The 24,000-nt window shown below is 30.4% G+C and overlaps 1 protein-coding gene across 1 annotated transcript in view; it reads left to right on the top strand.

Moving 5' to 3' along the window:
- The window catches only part of Hip14 (palmitoyltransferase Hip14), a 35,425-nt gene extending 13,874 nt beyond the window's left edge, over positions 1-21,551 (top strand). Inside the window, exons 2-14 of the mRNA XM_067279407.1 lie at positions 2,054-2,397; positions 2,538-2,608; positions 2,682-2,820; positions 2,907-3,069; positions 3,145-3,270; positions 10,454-10,593; positions 10,830-10,930; positions 12,816-12,940; positions 13,035-13,191; positions 13,357-13,440; positions 19,803-19,954; positions 20,024-20,121; positions 20,186-21,551. Coding sequence (XP_067135508.1) covers positions 2,054-2,397; positions 2,538-2,608; positions 2,682-2,820; positions 2,907-3,069; positions 3,145-3,270; positions 10,454-10,593; positions 10,830-10,930; positions 12,816-12,940; positions 13,035-13,191; positions 13,357-13,440; positions 19,803-19,954; positions 20,024-20,121; positions 20,186-20,336 — 1,851 coding nt within the window. The 3' untranslated portion in view covers positions 20,337-21,551. The remainder of the gene's footprint in view (positions 1-2,053; positions 2,398-2,537; positions 2,609-2,681; positions 2,821-2,906; positions 3,070-3,144; positions 3,271-10,453; positions 10,594-10,829; positions 10,931-12,815; positions 12,941-13,034; positions 13,192-13,356; positions 13,441-19,802; positions 19,955-20,023; positions 20,122-20,185) is intronic.
- The last annotated feature ends 2,449 nt before the right edge of the window (positions 21,552-24,000 follow it).

The raw sequence follows: 24,000 nt of genomic DNA, 5'->3' as shown, positions 1-24,000 counted from the left end.
CAACTCCAAGCTGGAGTCAAAAGTGAAGTCTTTTTATGTCTTTTATCCATATGCAAAAGACCTTCCTTCTCTTTTGGTAATTAACTCTTTCCATGAATTTATGCTGAGTCTACAGAGAAAGTTAACGGGTGGTCTTTTTGAGGAACGAATTGTAGACTTCACAGGCAACTTGGTGTGCCTTACTTACATACTGCTTCTTTGTAAAGTGTTGGTTTCAGTTTTGGTGAGATGGAACATTTTGCTTTTAATATATATACAGATTTATTCCAATATACTACAGGAAATTCTTGTTAATTCAAACTTAGATAGTTTGAATTAACAAGGATTTGAATTTGTTATATTTAATATTTTTAACAAACGTACTACACCTTTTAAGTATCCAGTAGGAAGTTTCATTAGAATAAAAACGTTTTCGGCCGCATTAATCAGCCTTCGTCAGTTAACGAATATCTAAAACGAACAAAATTCGAAATTACAAAAAAACGGCGTTCGAAATTTACAAACAACCGCGCTTGCGCATTGACGGGTTTAAGCCCCGTTTTCCGTATCAAAAAGTGTATCAAAAACGAACAAAATTCGAAAATTACAAAACGGCGCTCGAAATTTTACAAAAAGCCGCGCCTGCGCATTGACGGGTTTAAGCCCCGTTTTCCGTGTCAAAACGTGATGCTAGTCGACAAGAGATTTCCAGGCCGATGATAGGCCGTCTGCATCCGGTGGTTGATGCAAAGCGTAGATAAGTGCGCCTTATGTATTTCCATTTTTTCCAAGTATTTGATAGCCTGCCTGGATCGAGTGGCTCTGACAATGGAGGCCTTATCCCAATGCACTGTTATATCTTGTTGCCTAGCAAAGGTCGCTAGGACCGTGCTGTCACTGCCACAGGTTATTCCCATCGTCATCCCCAGTAACTCTATAGACCCCGGACAGTTTAAGATGGCGGCGTTTCGTTCCTGGATCCGGCGAGCTTACACCCACTGCTCAAGTATTCAAGACACTTTAAAGGAGTTGGCCTACATACGAAAAGGTGGCTGCACAGCATGGTTACCAAAGAAGTGTTGTTGATCACCTAATAACTAAATTGCGAGAACAGTCGGCAGCGCAATGATGGAAATTCACGGAAAGCAGTTGTGTTGAGCTATATGCCTTTTCTTAATAAGGTTGTCAAAAATGTGGCCAGAGAGAAGAACTTGCGCGTAATTTACAAACGCAATCCAACGATTTACCGTTTACTGAGAAACGACAAGAGGAGAGATCACTCCAGTGAGTTAACAGGGGTATATTCTATACCGATAAAAGATCATCGTTTTAACACCGACATTGTATACGTAGGAGCCACTTTACGTAACCTCAAACAAAGAATAAAAGAGCATAAATACTCAATAACCTGTGGCAGTGACAGCACGGTCCTAGCGACCTTTGCTAGGCAACAAGATATAACGGTGCATTGGGATAAGGCCTCCATTGTCAGAGCCACTCGATCCAGGCAGGCTATCAAATACTTGGAAAAAATGGAAATACATAAGGCGCACTTATCTACGCTTTGCATCAACCACCGGGATGCGGACGGCCTATCATCGGCCTGGAAATCTCTTGTCGACTAGCATCACGTTTTGACACGGAAAACGGGGCTTAAACCCGTCAATGCGCAGGCGCGGTTTTTGTAAAATTTCGAGCGCCGTTTTGTAATTTTCGAATTTTGTTCGTTTTTGATACACGTTTTGATACGGAAAACGGGGCTTAAACCCGTCAATGCGCAAGCGCGGTTGTTTGTAAATTTCGAACGCCGTTTTTTTGTAATTTCGAATTTTGTTCGTTTTTGATATTCGTTAACTGACGAAGGCTGATTAATGCGGCCGAAAACGTTTTTATTCTAATAAAACTTCCTACTGGATACTTAAAAGGTGTAGTACGTTTGTTTTACAGTCCAGTAAACATTTCTCTTTTAATATTTTTTAATTACTTTATGTAAAGTCCACTTTTTGCCTTTATTTTTATTTCTTAGAAATGAAAATATTTATGATGTCAAAATAAATTTATTAATTTTGAACAGTGTCTTGGACAAGATGAAAGTATATCGACAGATCAGAGACATCGGCATCATAGTGCACCTGATGTGAAAGATCCAGTTTCTGAACCTTCAATTACTTCAGGAGTAGAAGATTATAGAAATTTTCACATTGTCAAAACAACTCAACATGGTATTTTTGAACGGTGTAAAGAAATAATTGAAGATGGATATGATGTAAATGAAAGAGACGAAGAAAATGTTACATTACTTCATTGGGCTGCAATTAATAATCGGCAGGAAATTGTAAAATATTACATATCCAAAGGAGCCGAAGTAGATGCAATTGGAGGAGAATTAAAATCTACTCCTTTACATTGGGCAACTCGGTATAATTTAATATTTTACTGATAATTTTGTATATTTAATTGGTTTTACATATATTATGAAAAAGTTAGTTCAGTTAATAGATTGTAACTAGATTTAGGTGTCTTTAGAGTTGATTATATATTATAAAATTTTAATACAGGCAAGGTCACTTAGCCATGGTGGTACTTTTAATGCAACATGGAGCTGATCCTTCCTTAAGAGATGGAGAAGGTTAACTAAATTTTAATATGAAATTTTTATTATTATATTATTTATTTTTATTAATATTTTTTGTTTTCTGTAGGATGTGCATGCATTCATTTAGCTGCACAGTTTGGTCATACAGCAATTGTGGCATATCTTGTTGCTAAAGGACAGGATGTAAATGTTATGGATCATAATGGAATGACTCCTCTTATGTGGTCAGCATATAGAGTTACAACGTAAGATTTTTGAATAGTTTTATGAATTTAAGAAATAATCATTAAGGCGTTTAAAGTAGTAATACTAAAATATTTTTAATGAGTAGAAATGATCCAACAAGGTTGCTACTTACTCTTGGTGCTAGTCTAAGTATGAGTGATCGCTATCATCGCAATACTTCCCTTCATTGGGCAGTATATGCAAGGAATGGTGTAGCAGTCTCTCTTCTATTAAAACAAGGGGCTAATGTCTTTATAAAAAATGGTCAGGTCAGAAGATATAAATTTAGGTTTTATATTGAACCTTAGATATAATTTGTTTTCAAAGTTTAATTTTCTCTTTAGGGAGACACTCCACGTGCTATGGCAGAAAAGCTATCTGCAACATGGATTGCTAATCGCATTCATGAAGTTGAGAAAGAAAAAGAATTACCTAACAAAAATTGCTGTCTTCGTATTTATAAAGACAAAGTAAGATATATTATCATTTTTTATTGATTTAAATGTTAAAATATATTAATAAATACATGAATATTTTAACAAAACTAATAAAATGCTTTACTGGAGTCCACATTTATTTACAAATTACTTTCTAGCACTTTTGGACAATCAAGTCCATCATCGGGAGATGTATGATTGAAAAAATATTTTCCTGACAATGGACTTTGTTATCCGAAAGTGCTAAAGAGTAACTTCTAAATAAATATGCTTTCTTGTAAATTATGTTGCTTTTTAAATTATACTTACTGAAATATAGTTTGAATATCATAAACTTTTTATAGATTGGAGTTTCTGTATATAACACACCTTATTTTAGAATCCTTGTTTAACTCTAATAAGTCATTTTGTAGAAAACAGATTAACATTGTCTTCAAAAGTTTAGAACTCATAAAATTAAGTTTGTTTTGGATTCTTACTTTTGTAAGAAAATCTGGACTTGAAGAAGATCCAAAGAGGGAGAAGGATTGAAAATGTTAGTTTGTTTTCTACAAAATGGACTTTTTGGAGTTAAACAAGGGTTCTAAAATATGGTGTGTTATTAAAATATATTTAATCTCTCTATTTAAAAGCAATTTAAAAATTTGCTTTGCTGTTAATTTAAAATAAATTATACTTAAACTTTGAAGATAGCATGAAAACAACAGATATAATGACATACAAATGCAAATCTGAATTTTTTGATATTTAGATTTAAAAACACAAATTACTATTTTTACATAAACTATTTAAATATATGAAATAGTAACTTTTACAATAATAAAACAATTTAACAACATGACATTTAAATGCTAAGTTAATCATATTTTCTAAATATATAATTTAACTCAATTTGTCAGAAATTTCATGGTTGTGGGGAAGTGTGTAGATCTGACAAATTATATATATAAATAATTTATAAATATTATGTAAATATAAAAATTATATTAGTATTCATCTATTTTAAATATTTCTGATTATAAATTAATCAGTGGAAATTAATCAGTCTATGGAAGCTGTGGAAGCACTGCTTTCTTTGTATTTTCTAAAATATAAATACATACTGTGCAATTATTTTCATATTTTAACGTACTTTGAATTAATTAAAATTAATATTTTATTATAATTGTATTATATATTTTATTACAAATTTCTATACATATGAAAAACAATGATAAGATTGCTATGTATATTTGAATATAAATTTGTATATTCCCAATGGAAGTGCCATAGTGTGAAATATGGGATGAAAATATTTGAATCGCGTAAAGCAGCCAGATTACAGGCATTTGCACATGCGCTTTACAGAGCACCAACCTCTCGCGGTTTAGCTCATGGATGCTACACACCAAAATATTGTATAATGCTTCCAAGGATTCTATCCAGGGCTGGCACAGCTTCCCTATCATCATATGTCACCGCACACCACTAAAATTAATCCAAAACAAATTATAAGAATATTCTCTTACATTAGATATTTAATTACATATTTATGAATTAATGAATCTAATATGCACACACACTTTGCTTAAAATCATTCCAATACTTTTTTCCATAAAAAAATAGATATATCCCTCATACAAGACATTACTTCTATAACATGGTTTTTCTCTAACAGAGTTTGAGAATTTGGGAAATCCTTCGTATAAAATTTCACTATTTGTAAGTGCAAACTCTGTTGTTTGATATTTTTTATTCAAGTAAGAATGCATGTTGTCTCAAATTTTCCATGGATTTTAAGATATTGAAATTTTCAATTTGTTTTGTGCCTTTTGTCAGGTTTACTTTAATGAAAATTGATAGTGCAGTATTTTCTTCTTTGTCCTAATGTTCCCATCAACCAAGTGTTGTTGTCATTGCTTTCAGACTTTAGCCTTTAAGAGAGTCACTGTGTTTTGTTTATATAGATTAATTTTCATATTTAGTAAAGTTCTTTTAAACAGCAGTAGCTTGTACTGTTCCCAACTCAAACAATTCAGTATATTTAAACACATATTCTGGAAAAAAAACTACTTGGTACTCAACTGAACAAATGCTCAAATTTTCAATTAATAACATAGTTTTATTTTGTCATCCATAAAAAAACGTTTATGATAAAAATTAAAAAAATGAAGATGATGATATTTTTGATCATGATCAACAAAAAATACTATGATGATGATGATGATGATGATGATTGATGATGATGATACTTTGTAAAAAGAAAACACTCTTATTTAATTAAATTTACTGTTAACATGTAATACAGTGTAATGTAAAATCAGGCAACATTATTTATTTGTTCAGTTACATACAATTAAAGTGTATTTTCCAAAAAATGTTTGTTTGTTTGTTATTTTGATTTACATTGTATACTTTTTTATTAGTTTCAGAACTAATATGAGTACATAAGCAATAATATATATAGGAAACTGTTCTGTGAAATTAAACTTTTCATACATACATAATTTTAATTACACAAACATATCTACACAAGTAAAAACAGATAAACTAACTAATTTGTCAATTTTTAACATGTGCATTTGGAAAACTATTATATAACAGACTTTTGGCTTTAATGTACAGTACATCCCATTGTCCAAATTAGTCTTTTAAATTGAAGTTTTACAGTAATTGCAAAACTGAAGTTTTCCTAAAACAGCAACGTATGTAAACTCAACATCACAATGTAACTCATATGTATGTGATCTGATTTTTAGATTGAAAAAAATAGATCATAATATAAAAAAATAAAGCAAGTTTTTTTAAAATGTAAAGGTACTTCCTTACTTATAAATGTTCAATTTGTGAACAATTTAAATTTCATATAGATTCTGCAGTTCTCTTGCTGCTCTTGAGGTGATGTTGAAGTCAGTCTTTGGCCAGTAATAAATAATTAATGTGAGCTTATTTCTATTACATATTATTTTTTGTTTTCACACACATTCTGAGGTTTTATTGCAGCTCATGAGGTGGTGTTAAAATTGATAACACTGGAGTAATAGCATTTTTGCTATTGTTTGTATTTTTTATAAAACTTTTATGATTAATACTTCAAAAATGTGTCCAAAGCATAGTGAATTTAGCAGTGGAGCTAAATACAAGACGTGTTGCTCGATTACCATAGAAACTAAACTGGACATTGTAATACTAAGTGTGTTAGGTAAAGAAAATTGCATTTGAAACACCTGCTAGTAAGTATTTGTGAGCAAATAAATGAGTGTAATGTATTCTATTAGGTACATTGAAGGAATAAACACTAACAATAAATGGTTATTCTGTACAAATATACTTTTTAGGTTAGTTTTTGACTTACAACAAAATCTTGAGAACCTAACCTGTTTGTAAATAGGGTAATGCCTGTATATCAAAACAAAGACTAATGACTTAGGACTTAATATGCAAGAAAAGAAAGACAAAAAATATAATGAAAATATAAAAACAAAATAGTTACTCATTCACTGCTTAAAGTATATTGTCAGTGTGATGCCACATTAACTTCAAATTAAATTTAGAGTTATTGTTACAAACCTTTTAAAATGAATCTCTGTATTTTTCAATAAGTAAATGATTTATAAATAACTTTCAAGAGACTGATTGAAAAAAGTATTTTTATTCCATAAAAATGGACTTGAGAAGCATGATCTGATTTTTCCAATGTTGTAATGGGTTAAATATAGAATAAGATATAACAAATAAAATAAGATAAAATAAAAGGAACACAAAGGTTAATGCTCTCATGACTATGTAATTTAAATGTATACTATGAATATTTTATTGCCTTACTAAAATTTCCTAATTAGCTTATCAAAAACAACATACACAACAATATAAAGCGGAAAAAATGAACTTTACTCATAAACTAATGTTTTCTGTTATCTTCAGTGACCATCAGATTAATGTTATAATGTTGAATGCTTTTAGAAATGCTATTAAAGTCCATTTTTTGCACTTTATGTAGTTGTATATGGTATTACATTATTGAAGTAGTTGCACCCAGTATCTATATCATAGATTATCAGAAACTTGCATGTTTAATTTATTTATTAGTTAATAAGAATATGAATAAAAATGTTGGTTTTTCTCGTGTTTTTACAGCACTTTTTCAACTTCAGTCTACTTAAGAATTTGTAGAACCAGATTTTTAGTAAATTTATAGACTCCAATTTAATACCATTTTATTTTAAAGTTTGCAAGAAAAATTAGCAATTAATAGCGTTTCACTTAAAACTTGAAATATCTGAAACAATAATTATATATGATAATGAGATAACACAGAAATTTTAGATTTGACAGTCTGAAATCATATGATTTGATGATGATTGAAATGCAATGCATTTAGTAATTCGTAAATACTGAAGGTTTTTTTTTTTAAATGTAATTATGAAGATGATTTATTTATAATTATTTGTTTTATTAAGTTGGTACAGTCAAATATCTACTGCCAGGAAAAATTCTTTAGCATTTTGACTAATTAGTTGTGAAGAATGTTAATTAAATTCAGAAAACTTTAGTGTAGCTCTTATATTTTCAAAATATGTTGAATACTTTAAAAATAATCTCAATATTTTATTGTCACATAAAAGCTCTCTTAAACAATGCTGCTAAGAAAAGCAGCTAACTACAAAATTTCAAATTTTTAATTTTTCAATTTTAATGTTTAATTATTACAGTAGAGAGTCGTTTATCCGAATCAATTGGGGACTGGGGTTGTTTGGATAACTGATTTTTCGGATAACCAATTATGTACGAGAAAATATATTAACCTGTCTGATGTTGAAATTTTTCTCTGTTGCGTGTTACTTTGTGTTGCATTTTTGTCAATTTTAAGCCTAACGAAAATTTTTATAATAATAATCGAGACTATTGTATTGTCAAAAATTATTTCTTTTTTTGTACAAACAAAATAAATATATTGAAAAATATAAAAACATAAAAATTATACTTTAGAAGTAAATCTAGTATCAAAAAAGTTTGATTCAGCATGACACAGTCCGACTGGAAAGCATTCGTATAACCGGTGTTCGGATAAATGACTCTCTACTGTATCTTTATAATAAATTGTAATTTTTGCCATTTCTTCTAATTGTAAAATTCTTGAAAGTATTGTTCAGTTTTGTTTTGGATGATATCAGTTGGTGATGAAATATATTAATTTATTTTATATTAAATTTGGTACTTTGGCAAGTTTAAGAAATTAAGCCTAATCTTCTACTTCATCATCATCTTTTCCCATGTTTATATGGGGTTGGCATTTCCTTCTCTAATATGTTTTTTCCATTTCTCCCTATCAAGGGCTTCTTCTTTCTTAATTCCCCTTTGGTTCGTCTTCCACCTTATCTTTCCAACACATCTTTGGTCTTTTTCTTTTCCTCTTTCCTTTTACTACCAGTTTTCTGATCTTCTTTCCAACATAATTGTCACTTCTTTGCTCTATGTGGCCAAACCACCTCAACCTACATTCTTGCATCTTTTTGCTCAAGGGGCCCACTTTAACAGAACGTCTAATAAAATCCTTCCTTGACACTCCACACATCCAACTCAACATTCTCATCTCTGCCACCTTTATCTTTTTTTCTTGGGCTCTTGTTATTGTCCAGCCTAATCTAAATTTATTAATTGAAGTGTTCATGTGAGATGGAGCAGTGCTGTTAAGGAAAATTGTAGATGAATGATAGGATCATGCATTTGTTCCATAGCCATGCTACAGTCTTTCCATGAAAGAGCAAACTTTTTTCTTATATTTGATTTTACAAAGCAAGTTAAATGTTTTTCAACTTTTAAAAGTTGCATCTGTTACAACAGATTTCAAAACTGAAGGGAAATCTTTAGTCATTGTTTATTTTTTAAATTATAAACTATTTACAGATATATGTAATTTATTAAAACTTAAATTCTGACCATAATATTATTCATAAGTATCAAAATAAAAATTGAAAAATAATTGATTGAAATGACTTTTTTTACAGTTTAAGTTTTGCATCACTTAACAAAGAATAATAATTGAGGGAGGTCAAAAATATTTTTAGAAACAACGATGTGAATTCAAATGTTTGTTTTTTTATAATGCAGATTAATTTGAATAAATGTTGAGAATGTTCAAATAGGCAACAGTTAAATTATTTTTGAAGTTATAATTTCATGGAAAAAACTTCAAATTTTTGCTGAATCAGGAAATATTAAGATTGGAAATTTTCTGCACTATACTCTAACTGCAATTTATTTATTAGGCCTTCTCAAATACATTAAGCTGGATTTAAGTTCTTGTATGTAGTGTCTAGCACTCATTGCCTGCAGTGACATGACATTGTTTTAACACATTCTCATGCATTAGAATTATGAGAACAGAAGCTACTAAATATCTTTACAATACAATATTAAGTTTATTATCATGTTCTTTGTTCTTTTCAGTTATGTTGGTACACATAATGAATACTTTTTTTTTTCCTCAAATGGTTACCTATTTGAACTGTGTCAACATTGACAGATCAGCAATCAGTAATCAGTCAACAAATACTACAGATAACTATCTAGATTCATAATATATATTAACAAAGCACTGAGATATGAATTGACAATTTTTGCCTTTGTAATTCGACATGAAAATTCTGTCCAAACTGTGGTATGGGTATGTTAACTCATTCATTTAGATTGAAGTGCTTCCATGCTGTAAGAGAACAGTAGACCAAGAACAACTCTAATCTGGTCAATATAACTGTTTTTACAATAACACCTTACTCATGGACTACCTTTTTTCCTCTCTTATCTCATAAAATATGGGTAGGTTTCAGGATTGCAAGGTTGGACTACTAGTAACAGATTGAAATATTTGTAGGGCTCTAGACTACTGCTTTTGGGTGACTTACCATTTTAAAAATAAATTGGGCTACAATTTGAGGTTCTCACTGAGCATGTGCTGTTTACCTGTAGTTTATTTATATTATTGTATTAATATAAGTGTTTTGTATAAGTAGCTATATTCCCTTTGCTTAATAAATTACATCAGTTACATGGCATTTGGCATATTGTATAGAAACATGTAAATCTCAGATTGTTTGAAATTCAATAATTTGAAGTCTTGAATATTTTCTTCCCTGAATTCCTAACTAACAAGAATTTCCTATACTTGTTTTAACTATGTGCTTTTCAATTATTAGAATGTATTACAAAACTATTTTTTAAATTTTTTTCTTTTTAGACTCTAAGGTATTGGGGAATGTTTGTATCCCCTTTCCTGCTTTTCTATCTAGTTGGAATGATTTTGGAATCTGCAGAATCATATGTGGTGAAAGCTTGTCTCTTATTTGGTCTGTTCCTCATGATGACTGTTGTCAGCAGGTAAGTATTTTATTACATGACTGTAAACATTATTTATTAAAAGATTACGATTTTATATTAATATTTCAGGAGGAGGAATGTCTGTCAAAAAATTCATGTTTATAAATTGCTAGTTTATTACTAGTAGAAACCATTATTAATATTAATAGGATAAAATGTTAAGCAAATATTATTATTGAAGACTTGTAAATAAACAAAATAATAATGAAAATAATTCTTTATTTGAATTATTACAGATTTCTATTTGATGATAGAATATTAAATATCATTCCAATATCAGTGTATCTTTCCACCAAGTTCTGGATGTATGTTACTTGGTTTACATACCTTTGGCCATGTATCCTTTTAATGTGTTTTGATATTGAATTATAACATTTTGACACAAATTTTAAATTTAAATATTATTATTTAAGAAGAATTAAGAATTGAATAACATCTGGATCTTGACTTATTTTTATTAGGGTGTGGTAAAATTTTTGTATTTGTATCTGAAGTTTCTCATGTCTGAATAACCAAATACTTGTGTAGTATATAAGTTTTTAAATTGACTTTTTTAAAAATAGTTTACATAGTTAAATTAGTGTTTTAATTGAAGACAGGTTACTGATGTTTTTGTGGTATATTGTATATAATCCTTTGATGGTATTACAGTTAAAGAAATCATTTCTAAATGAGAACATGTATGAATGAGTATTCAATAGGGTTTGATTTTGATTATGAAAATTGTTTTTAAATATATTTATTATATTAAAATGTTTTTCTTGACAATTTAATATATTTATGCATTGAATAAAATACATTATTTACTATAACAAATTTTGCTTTGAGTTAACATAATGTGAATAAACTAAACAAAAATGTGTTTATTAATTGGATTCAAAAACATGTATGAAAGTTACCATATTTGAAAAAGAAAGCAAAATGATAACTAATGAACTGCCTGATAAACAGGGAGTAGTTCTACAAACAGATCTGATGTTAACCCTGCAGAACCCATTTGCATGGTTTGAGGTCCCATACTTGATATTAAAAAATCTTATCAAATCTCCTGAATTTCTATACTCTAAATATATTCAAAATGTATGCTTATTCTCATTTGACACTTAAAGTTATCATTGTTTTTACACCCAACTTGCTATTTTTAATAATATGAGCCAATTTCAACACAAAATGACTAACAGATTTTTCAATTTTTACGTACTTCTAATACTGTTTTAACTCTGTTTTGCTGAGATTTAACTAACTTGACAAGTATTTTATCTCAATATATAGCTTATCATTTAATATTTACATCTATGAGGTCTTCTTGAGCTCCATATTGCCTGAAAACGAATAATGATAATGGAAACTAAAAAGTTAAGCTTCTGTTTCAGTAAGCGCTATGCTATTTAAAATATCAGTATTTTGCAGAAATTGCCAAAAATATTTCAAAAATTGATGATGATTTAGTCACTTCAATGTTATTGTTGATTACAAGTAACCTCATAATTCAGCATTACATTTTCTTTTGTAGCCATTTTCAAAATTGTTTGTGAGATTAATGAACAACTTAGGATTTGCTGATGTCATTTATAAAATGCTTTATTTTTGGCTAAATTATGACTAGAAAACTGAACAGAAATAGGATTCCTACTGTCAAAATTGACTTTTGGTCAATCCCAATGTAACAACAAGTGTTCCCAGATGGTTCCTGGTGAATAATGTCATGTTACATTGCTTATGTATGTCACATGCCTTTTTGAACAGTGTTATAGCCATTATTTTAACAAAAATATCTTTGAAATTTTTTCTCAAATTCCCTGACAAGAAACACTATTATTCAAGTATCTGTTTATGCAGTAATTGCTACATACTTACTACAAGAAAAAGTTAAAAATAATAATAATAAAAATTGTTTAGTTATTGTGAGGTTAAAAAATTGTAAACCCAGCATTTGTGACAATCATATTTTAATTTAAAAATCATGTGACTTCTGGTTCAGATCAGAAGTTTGTACATAGTTAATCAGAGTCTCTGCTCCCTAAGTTTTCCATATCTGACCTTGATTTTTATCTAACTCCATTCTTAAGATTAAGAAAGTACAGATGGATAACAATGCAAATGTAAAGGTCTGCAATTTGAAAATTGAACCCAATAATTTGTAATAATAACTTAGAATTGTTTAGTGAATAATTTTTTAGTTAAAACATTTAAAAAAAATTTAATCCTTGACTTTATGTAAGATATTGGAGATTTATGGAATACCTTAGGCTTTTTGGGATCATCTACTCTCTTGTTTTATAGTTTTGTTAAAGCATGGAAGTCTGATCCTGGTATCATTCAGATGGATCAGGAACAAAGATATAGAGTGAATTTATTTTAAATATATCTTTAGTAACAGTTTGAGCTGTTATTTATAAAATCAACTTAAATTGCTAAAAATATAATTTTATTACGTATAGATGATAATAGAGTTAGCAGAAAGAGACGGATTCGATCCCGTGTGGTTTTGTAGCACTTGCCTGGTGCGTCGTCCTCTTAGATCAAAGCATTGTGCGGTATGCAATCGATGCATTGCAAAATTTGACCATCACTGTCCGTGGGTGGGAAATTGTGTTGGTGTGTTTTTACCTTTAATTATACAATCAAATAGAAAATAAACTTTTTAAAATCAGAATTTGTAATTTATACAGATTACAAAATCTGTATAGATATTTTGTATATATTTGATATATTTTTTAATAATTATAATCATTAATTTTATAATTTTTCATTTTTTTTTAGGTATAGGAAACCATTGTTATTTTGTTGCATATTTATTTTTTCTACTCATGATGATATGTTGGTGTCTTTATGGTTGTGTTGTTTGTAAGTATATTTAGTTTGATTTTAACAAAAATTATTAATTTTACCAGTTAATTTCAAGCAGTTCTCTAAAATGCATTTATTTTTTTTTTATTAAAACCAGAATTTCTAATAAAAACAATAGATTAAAAAAGTTATAAGTTTATGCTGTTAAAACAATTTTATAGGAGACTCTCTCTCTCTGCATGCCATATCAGAAATTCTGACGTCAGCAAGCACTTGGTGCAGGTTAGTTAAGGTGCCAAGGTGTATCCTGGAGGAAGTTGCAACCAGAGTGGTTCCTCGTTGCCTTCTCTGGTGTGCGATGTTGCGCAAGGGGAAATGCCTTCCGGGAGGTCTTGTAAGGGAAACTGGCCCCTATTCAGGTGTTACAAACATAGAGAAAACCCGGAAAACTCCAAATGGCCAGCCCGTCCAAGCGTGGCGCAAACCCGTGACTGAACTCCCAGTGTTTAGGAACAGAACCGCTTGGCCACTGGTGGGCTATAGGAGATTAGTATTTCCCAAAATAAAAATGAATCCAACATGTCAGATTTTGAATGTGTATGATGACTATCAACTAGCTAAGCAACAAAAGTTCTTAAACATGAATATTCGAAAGTATGTCTACAAATTCAAACCTCACATGTGCTGTAATGATTTTTGGTTTGTTTTCCTGTAATTCAGTTTTCTTGCAAAAATGTTGGAAATTTCAAGTGGATTATAACCATTTATACATAGAATAGATAATATGTTTAATGTTTTATTTCTAATGAACATGAAACTATTTTCCTATGCTTATGCAGATTAATGAACATTGGTGTCTTTTTATACTGGGAAAGAGTATAGTAATATTTTCTTTAAAATAAAGCATACTTTAATATAGGTATTTAAACTGACTATTTCATTAGGTTAAAGTATTTTTAAACATTAGGAAGAGACTATCTCTATAATGAGTAAACTTAATTAATCCATTAATTTACCCGTAATCAAGTGGAATTGACCAGTAAGAAAGATGATAATGACCCCAGTAAATGATAAAGAAACAAAAGTTTAGATCTGAATCAAAACTTGACATCTTACCATAAAGCCATTAACAAACTGTTAAGTTGAAGAAACTTCACATCACTTAACCTATGAAATGATTGAAGTCAATATGCTTGGTATTTAATTAATTTTTTTATATGGTAATTTCTAAATTAAATCTAGCAAATTTCATGGGAGAATGTTATCTGATTTGTTATATACTGAAGTTTTGAAGAAAATGGATTTATCATTCATAAGAAAATATACAGTTGATGTTTCATAGCTCAAGTATAAATTTGCTCCTTAAATTCATACAACTTTCCTAGATGTCTTAAGTGGTTATTTATATTTTAATAATTTTATTTAAATTACAATTATTATATTTTAATTAGATACATTTTTTTGAACTGGAAAAATGACTAATTTCTATAAATTAGACATATTTTTTACTAATATTTAGCTATTGACTGACAAGGAGAGACAAAGAGGGTCAGACATTCAGGTTTCCTCTTCAAACAAAACTTGGTGAGCATGTAGCTGTTAATACAAGCGACTCCTTGACCAAATAATAGACCCACTTCTCAAATGTTTCTGAAAATTGAGGATTTAGATTATAAGGCTATGGAAGTTTCACACTTCCTAAGAATGGGAATAGCCAAGTGGACAAGATGCTAGGCACAATGTAGGTTCTAAACTTTGCAGTTTTAATTTATTTTTATATATAACATAATTATTTTACCATAACATTAGCATTATTATTATTGTTACTATTTTTCACATTTAAAGCTTATAAAAAAACAAATTAAAACAGATGTGAAAAGTTGGGATTAAAAATACATATACTGTCACCACAAACAAATAAGCTTCAGATGTTACTACACGTGGACAAAAAAAGACAAGTCTGTTCTGTTATGAAAGTAGGGGAGCAGAGCAATAGTAATTTTTTATTGTTAATGTTATAGATCATTTCCTCATGCATTCATGTTTGTTACATTTCAAATATAACAATACCGTCATATCTGAAAATAAATATGAAGAAATAATTTTATTTAGCAGTGTGAAACAGTTAATTCTACAGAGATGCTATTGGTAATCTACCCTATTTTCATAATAGACTTGATCTGGTAATTGTTTCTTTAATCCGAAAAAATTGACAGTAGACTGCCTCACAGCTTTACTTAAGGTATTAGAAAACGGTTTTTTAAAAGTGTTTCTTGTTTTTTCTGCTCGTGTTAGTTTTGTTAATATAAAACCTTTGTTTTATAGCACTGAAGAGGGGTCAGAAAAAATAATACTGATCCGAAATGCATTTGTAAAAAGGCAATAAAGGAGTTTTTTGGAACCTGTAAAGCTGTGAGGCAGTCTACCGTCAATTTTTTCGGATTAAAGAGACAATTACCAGATCAACATATAATGCAGCTACCATAGGAAATTTAACATAATAGACTTGTCTTTTTTTTCCATGTACAGTAATGTCTGAAGCTTATTTGCTTATGGTGACACAGTATAGGTATTTTTAATTCTACTTTTTGCATCAGTTTTAATTTGTTTTATAAGCTTTAACACTAGACTCTGTATGATTTAGAACTGATTTAGATCAAAATGACTGCTATTCCAAAGTATGTTTCTTATGATTTGATACTGATTTTATATTGTAGTTGTACCAAAAAATAACATTCTACAACATTATATAATTTCAAGAGAGTATTATAGCAGGAATTTCAAGGTTTGGAGGATTTTCCCTGAAATTGGGGAACTATATATAATTTGTATAATAAAAAGCAAGCATTGAAAACTACTCTGTTGGAATTTCCTCGTTGATGCCTATCATAAACAGTACCTGTATAGACATAAAAGCAGTTTTTTTAGTGGGACAAAAGTAAGCAATGATAGGCATATTCCATAGATTACTAAGTAAAATTATTTTATAACAAAATATTTCTTGTATATTTAACATACCAGTAAGAATCAGAATACTCAAAAAATATATATTATACATCTTTGTAGAGGTTGATTAGGAAAAATCAAATGCTGTTTTTCATCACTATGGATGGCTCTCATCGCTATCCTGTTTAGCATAGCTTTCATTGGATGGGACTTATTCACTATCTCTATCCTCTAGATCAGGGATGGGCAACCTTTTTCTATGTAAGGACCGCATTTTAAGACTTTTGAACTGATGCGGGCCGCATACAAGAGAAAGAGGAAAAAAAAATGTTGGTAAATCAGAATTATTTATTCATATATAATTATAAATTAGATTAGGTATACTTAATTTAGCTTCTGGAACTGATGTAAACGTAATATATTGGAAATATTTGGTTAAATATTCGTCACTGCTAGTTTTAAATTAGTTTCCATATGTCTGTTAGCCGGTTTCTTGTTTTAATTTTTACTAAATTCATTGTGGGAAAAAGTATTCATATACATAAGTTGTAAAAATAACGTTTGAATTTTTGCTACATACTTCCTTAAGCTGGGAAATTGATATATTTATTCACATTTTATGCGTCGCGGGCCGCAAAATATATGAATGCGGGCCGCAGGTTGCCCATCCCTGCTCTAGATGATGAATGTGATTTGCAGATTCATCTTTCAATTCACATTCTGAAATATTTGCTAATATGTTTGCAATTTCATCTCCAGTAAGCAGATGATAATCAAATCTACCATTCATTTGTGTATACACTGTTTGAATAGTGCCAATGAGACTGAAGCAAACAGTTGTTTGTATTTTCTGCATCTTTTATTAGAACAAGACTAGCAGAAACATTTACATAAAAGTGTTAATATTCACAAGTCATAAATAGACATGTGAAGCAAAAGTGAAAAAAATCAAAAAAGGTAATAAAACAAGGGAATAAATCAGAGTCAAAATAACTGCTTTCAGTTGTAAGTAAAGACCTTTATATCTTAAGATCTGTTGATTTTATCAAGATAAAATTTGGTTGTAATGTAAAACATCCAAATTCAGGAAAAGTTAAATTTCAGCTTCCTGTGACAAATGTGATTAACTGGCAAATAAGTAAAATTGAGTAAAACAAGTATTGCAGATCTAGTGTTAAATACAAGGAATAATAACAGTAATAATAATGCTAATTATTATGTTACCCATAAGAATAAACCAAAATTGCAAAGTTTAGAACCTATGTTTATAGTTCCAGTGCCTAGCATCTTGTCCACTCCGAGGAAATATGAAACTTCCAAAGCTTCATAAGCTAAACCCTCAATTTTCAGAAACACTTGAGATATGGGTCCTATTATTTGGACAAGGAGCTACTTGTGTTAACAGCTACATGCTCACCAAGTTTTGTTCAAATTGGAGATCCGAATGCCCAACCCTTCCTTTGTTAGACTTATCAATTTGAATAAACAATTTATTTTGTAATTTTTATTTTTAATGCTTATAAAAATAATTTTTGAATAAATTTGCTTTTAAGAATTTAAAAAATATGATGTTTCTTGTAGGAAAATGTAATTTGCTTTGATTTATTATTATTAAAGTATTCCTTACAGATTCTGGATTATTTTCATTTTAAAATTTGATGGAAAAAATAGAGTAAAGAATTAAGCTTTAAAAGTCTATGGCATTTATTATAACACATTATTTTTTCTTTTACAGTTATAAAAGTCACCAATATTAATATATTTATGACTAACAACAAAATATGCTTACATTTTATAGGGACATACTCAAATTTTTTCCAGTTTGGATTGATATTTGTTTCTTAGAAAATCAAGTTAAAAATAAACTTGACTTGTACATTAGAAATATTTCTTTTAATAAAATGCATCTATCAACAGAAGTTCTCAAAATTAATCTTAGGTTAAAATTTTAGTGCATTATTTTGTGTTTTAATTCAGTTCTTCATCTCTCCTTCAAATACAGAAAGTCTTCATATTACATTGTTTCATTCCTCAAGCATAAATAAGCAAATGTACTTATAAGTATAATGAAAATTCTACAATCATAATCAGTGGAGTTTCTTTTAAGAGAAAGAGAATAAATACTGGAGGTTGCAAACATGATCCAATTATAACAATATTAACCAAATTACAAATCAACTTGTGTTAATGTGAATCACTAGGGAAACAGTAGCTAATACAAAGTTTCAATAAAATGATCTAACAGTTTTCAAGGTCAGGATCAAGGTTGCATAATTTATGGAGTTAAGGATGAATAGGCAAATAAATCTTTAAATTATATTTTGAATTAATTTAACTAAATAAAATAATGGTCTAAATGATTATCAAATCAAACAAAATGAGGAGGAAACAGTATTTACCATTTAAGTGCGGTGCAATATATTAGAATGGTTAAATAAAACAATGCTAAAAGAAATCTGATTTTTTTTTCTGTTGAGGGTTGTTTGAAAAAGCAAAATATTTTTTGGTGTAAAATACTCAAACTGTACGCACCCATATATGCAAATTAGCATGTGTTTGCATGGGACCACATCCGTTTAAAAGGGTGGGCATCCTTAAACTTTAACCCCTATTTTCTGAGTACAATAGAATAGTCTGCTAAAACTAGATGTTTGAATTGCTCTACAACTGGAGGTCAAACTTGTCTTTGCTTACTAGGTGAAAATTATTTTACTAAAAACAGAACATTTATTATAGTATCACTTTGCTTTTTATACTTTTTGATGTGAATAAGGATTATTTCCAATAATGATTTTATATTTCTTGGGGTTGTGAAGGCAATTTACACTTTGGTTTAACAAATTCTGGTAAAATTTTTGTTTACTTTATTGTGTGAAAATTAATGTTATGACAATGACATTTTGCCAGGGCAATGGCAAAATTTGCTTTATTGGCATCTGTTTTAATGGTCGACAGTACATCTTGTTTATATGATTTAGCCTATGGAAGAGTTGGTTTTGTTATTTTGTTTCACTAAATTTGCAGTTTACAAAAACCTGTCAATGACTAAGTGAATGCTTGTGTATATGAAATTGATGGCAATGTGGTTAAGAGTTGGCCTGCTGCTCTGGGGACCTGGGATTGGATCCAATTCGAGTAAACACCTGCAGAAATTTTTCAAAGGGTGATCTGTTCCAGATATGTTGAACCTAGTCTTTTAACACCATTTTAAGTTTGGCCAAACTAACAATGGACATGGATAAAAGTGCCTTCTTAATATTCAACCAGGAAGAGTCAAAAATGAAAAAAAATATTTTTAATACATAACCAAAAATAGTTTTTTTCAAATCTTATACAATGATGTAGGAAATTCTAATGGTAAAACTGCTTGCAATTCAAATTTCAGATTTTTTCAAGTTTTAACAAATATTTTTATGTTATTTAACTAATTTCATATTAAATAAAATAATTATTTTTTATTCATTTAATCTTAGTTTGGTTATACCACATTTCTTGGAAGAGTTCCACCTTTTTGAATTTCCTATGGCTCTCGTTGTCTGTCAATGGTTGGGTGTCTTGGATAGCCTCAAATGCCGCTCTTCACGGCATGTGGGTGGGCTGTTTACTTGTGTGTCAGATTTATCAGGTGAGTCGTCAGATTTGGCTACTTCTTAATTTAATGGTTTGTTACCAATTTTGCAAATTTTTTTTCTAGATTGTGTGGCTGGCCATGACAACTAATGAGCGAATGAATTGTGCTAGATACTCACATTTTAAAAGGAACAAACAAGGCATCATCATTAGCCCTTTTCAGTAAGTTTATAAATTGTGTTTTTCTTCTAGTATTTGATTTTTTTCTAATTGAAAATTTTTTCAGCCGTGGAGTGTGCAGAAATTTGGTGGATTTTTTCGAATGGAGATGTCTCGGACTATTAAAACCTAACATTCAGGACTGGAAGCATTTTTATAATTTGGACGACTCCGGAGAGAATGCGTCATTATTGCCACGTAGTCAACATTATGTGTGAAGACAATTCTGTTCACAAGTTTTATTGTTTGTTTAGTGAACCGTGTAATTTCCTAATAGAAAGATCGACTGTTGTTCGGACAAACGATATTACGTATATTTATTTTCTCTCACACTGGGCTTTGTAATATCCAATGAATGTACATAATTCATAATAGAAGAGCGAGTGTGTTTATGCTCTCAGAGGATTTCTTTTGGCTTGGACACATTTGAGCATTGCCCGATTGTGCTGGGACCAAAACATTTTTTTGATAATCAATTTAATTTTTTCATTGGCTTCTGTAGACATTATATTTTTACTTTTAGTGGTATTCCTGCCCGGATACGGATCCGTCAACCCTTAGTGTCGTGCGTACTTCTATAGGCAACTAAAATTTAGTCTCCCGTTAATTCGACCCAAATCTAAACTTAACTTATAGTGATAATTTCTAGTTTTGTTTTTATGGCAGGAAGTCCAATGGTGCCTTTGCAATCTGGCTAAAATGCCAATTAATAGTTTTGAGATTTTGGGAGGGTTAGGTATTAACTACTTAAGCTATTCAAAATGCTGTCATTTAGAAATATAACATCATAAGGGTCTGTGAAATTCATTTATTTATTGCGTCAAGATCAAAAATCATCAGGTTAATAATTTTGAGGAGAGATAAACATTGGTAGGCAATCAATCCACCGTTTTTGTTTGAAATACTTTTTTTCAGACTCCTTATTTATTTAAGAGATAATTATTGTATAAATTACAAATGATATTTTCCAGCACAAGCACTCAAACTAGTCAAAGCAGTTGCAAGCACAAGCATCGGTGTTATCTTCTTCCATATCTTCCTAAAATTTCCATCTTACAATGCCAAGTCTTATCCATTATTAGTATTGTATGCAGAGATGCAAATGTGGAAGTTTTCTTTTAACCGAATTTTCATCACGTTGCTGTTCTCTGAAATGATTTTTATTGTGTACAATGTTAACAGTTCTTTTTAACACGTTTATACATGTCTGACAATTCTTATTTATGTTGAGAAATGCTGCATGCGTCGTCGAGGTACGTGTTGTTTATAATTTTATTAAGTTGTAATGTTGTTCGGTTATAAATGTGAATGTTTATGCTTGCTTCCTTTTTATAGAGAGCAATTTGTTGAAACCTATTCCCTATTAATCATTGTATTTTGTCCATCATTTAAATTTGTACCTTGAAAAATTAAATTTTTTTTAAATGTCAGAATTTTGTTTTACTTTATATATAATTTTATCAAAATGCCATGTATATATATATACCCACACACAGACATAATAATAATGTGGATAATTTATGGATTGTTTTCAGAATTCAGTTTGAGTAAAATTGGTAGTAACTGCATCTCCTTTTATTTTCTAATGCTGGCTCTCCACTTATCAAGTGAAGGTGATGCGATCATGATGGCATTGCTCTCTGAATCTTCTCACTTCACGTGAAATGGAAGGCAATTTGCAATGAAGTATGGGAATTTTTAAAATGGCAACAAAACTTTCAACTTTAAATTTAAAAATTTAAATAGAAAATAAAGATTTTATTTTTAATACAAAACAAAAAATAGCAAATATTATATCTTTTTGAAATTTCCACACCAAGTCATATGTGGTGCTAAGGATATGGGTAAAAATATGTCGTCATGTACACAAGTGTCCAGCCCCTTAGCGAGCATTAGTTCTAAATTATGCCACTATGGCAAACAGCTCGAATGGCGGGACTTGATTTGTGGTATGTTCTGGTCACAGAAATTACGAACAATTTATTCGTAATTTCTAACTATGATCAGAAAATACCACAAATTGAATCGGCGTGCAGTCCACCATCGTTACGATCTCTTTCATAAGCAAGAAACAAGAAAATTCACATCCAGGCGTTAAGTGTTAACGAATATCGCTATAATCACTAGTGCTTTCAATGAAACTATTTTCGTCTTCCTCAGGTGGATAAAAACGGATAAAATCCTCTTTCGAATTAAAAAATTTTCGAAATGCAAAAACCGCTTTAGAACTTTGGAACACACTCACCGATGGAACAGAGCGAGAAGAAATTTAAATGTGCGCGCATGGTGACGTAGCGCATGCGCTATAAATTACTGAAATGTGGAGCTAGAGGTGTTGTTTTAATCTGTTATATAAGTTAACCCACATAACAGGCAAATCAAGCGTGGGCGTGTTGCACGGATTTAGTGCAGCAGTAAGAAAGGCCTCCCAAATAAGCACGACGCTCCTGTTATTACAATGCCTGAGCATCATCACCTGGTCCCATAGCGGGGTGTATGGGTGCTGGTTGTGGGTATATAGGTGCTTATATAACAGATTAAAACAACACCTCTAGCTCCACATTTCAGTAATTTATAGCGCATGCGCTACGTCACCATGCGCGCACATTTAAATTTCTTCTCGCTCTGTTCCATCGGTGAGTGTGTTCCAAAGTTCTAAAGCGGTTTTTGCATTTCGAAAATTTTTTAATTCGAAAGAGGATTTTATCCGTTTTTATCCACCTGAGGAAGACGAAAATAGTTTTGTCGAAAGCGCTAGTGATTATAGCGATATTCGTTACCTGCAAATTAAGTCCTGCCATTGGCACTGTTGCCTTAGTGGCATAATTTAGAACTAATGTTCACTTAGGGGCTGGATACTGCTGACAGAATTGCCTGGCGAAAACATATGTTGGGCCAGTACTTGGTCACCAAACTACTTGAAAGTGATTCTAGTCAGAAGGTGATATTCCTGAACATAGAGCAATTGAATCGTCTCAAAATTGCACAAGTGGAGAGGGAGCATGCAAAAAAGGTAGCATGTACTATAACTATACAAGTTAAGAGACTGCTTACAATACCCCTAGTGGTAAGATTTAGAAGTTAGCACTCCTGAATCAAACAATGCATATGAGGGAAAGTGTATTGTAAGTTGTGTGTGACTGATTCAGTATACGTAAATTGTATCATAAAGCAGCAAGAAATGGGGACAGAGCTGCTCATTAGAATAATTCACTGCATACATGTCTAACATGAGGTTTCATTTCCCATGCTTTAACTTAACATTGATGGGAATTGAGTACTGACAAATTAGCCTTTCACAATTTATATTCATGTACACAAGGTTTGATTTTAAACCAAAATTTACAGAAAATAAAATATTTGAAATACTACTATCTCTTTGTTATACATAATAGCTGGGAAAGCATAGAAATTGATTAAAAAAAATGACCCCCAAAATTTTTCCATTTTTGGACTTGGTGGCCTTGAAACATCAAAAAATGGAAAAAATTGAGGTTTTTTTTTTCTGTATGTATGAATTGTGTGGAGGCGTGATTTTATTAAGTTTCAAACGGTGAATAACTTGTGCTTTTTTTGAAAATTTCTGAAATTTTGCAGGGAGGTTTGTGTTTTGGGATTGGTGCTATAAAATTTTTGTGGTCAAAGGTTGAAGGAGTGAAGAGATACGGGATCATGTGTCACATCTCAAGTAGGGCCAGACTTATTAGCATTTATAAAATTTTTTTTTATAAAATCCATCCCTGCTCTCACAAAATTTAATTATTGTAAAATGGCAAAAAGCTTCTGTGTGGGGGGTGCCAATAAAGAGATGGCACCAGGCACGTAGTTTTAAAAGTTACCAAGAATGTTAAGCAACTTGTGGCTGACTTTTTTCAGCTCTCT

Source organism: Centruroides vittatus, unplaced genomic scaffold (genome assembly GCF_030686945.1).
Source record: "Centruroides vittatus isolate TY-2023 unplaced genomic scaffold, ASM3068694v2 contig_866, whole genome shotgun sequence".
NCBI classification, from domain to species: Eukaryota; Metazoa; Arthropoda; class Arachnida; order Scorpiones; family Buthidae; genus Centruroides; species Centruroides vittatus.
Note: the sequence above shows the minus strand (reverse complement) of the source record. Positions and strands in the feature narration are given on the sequence as shown.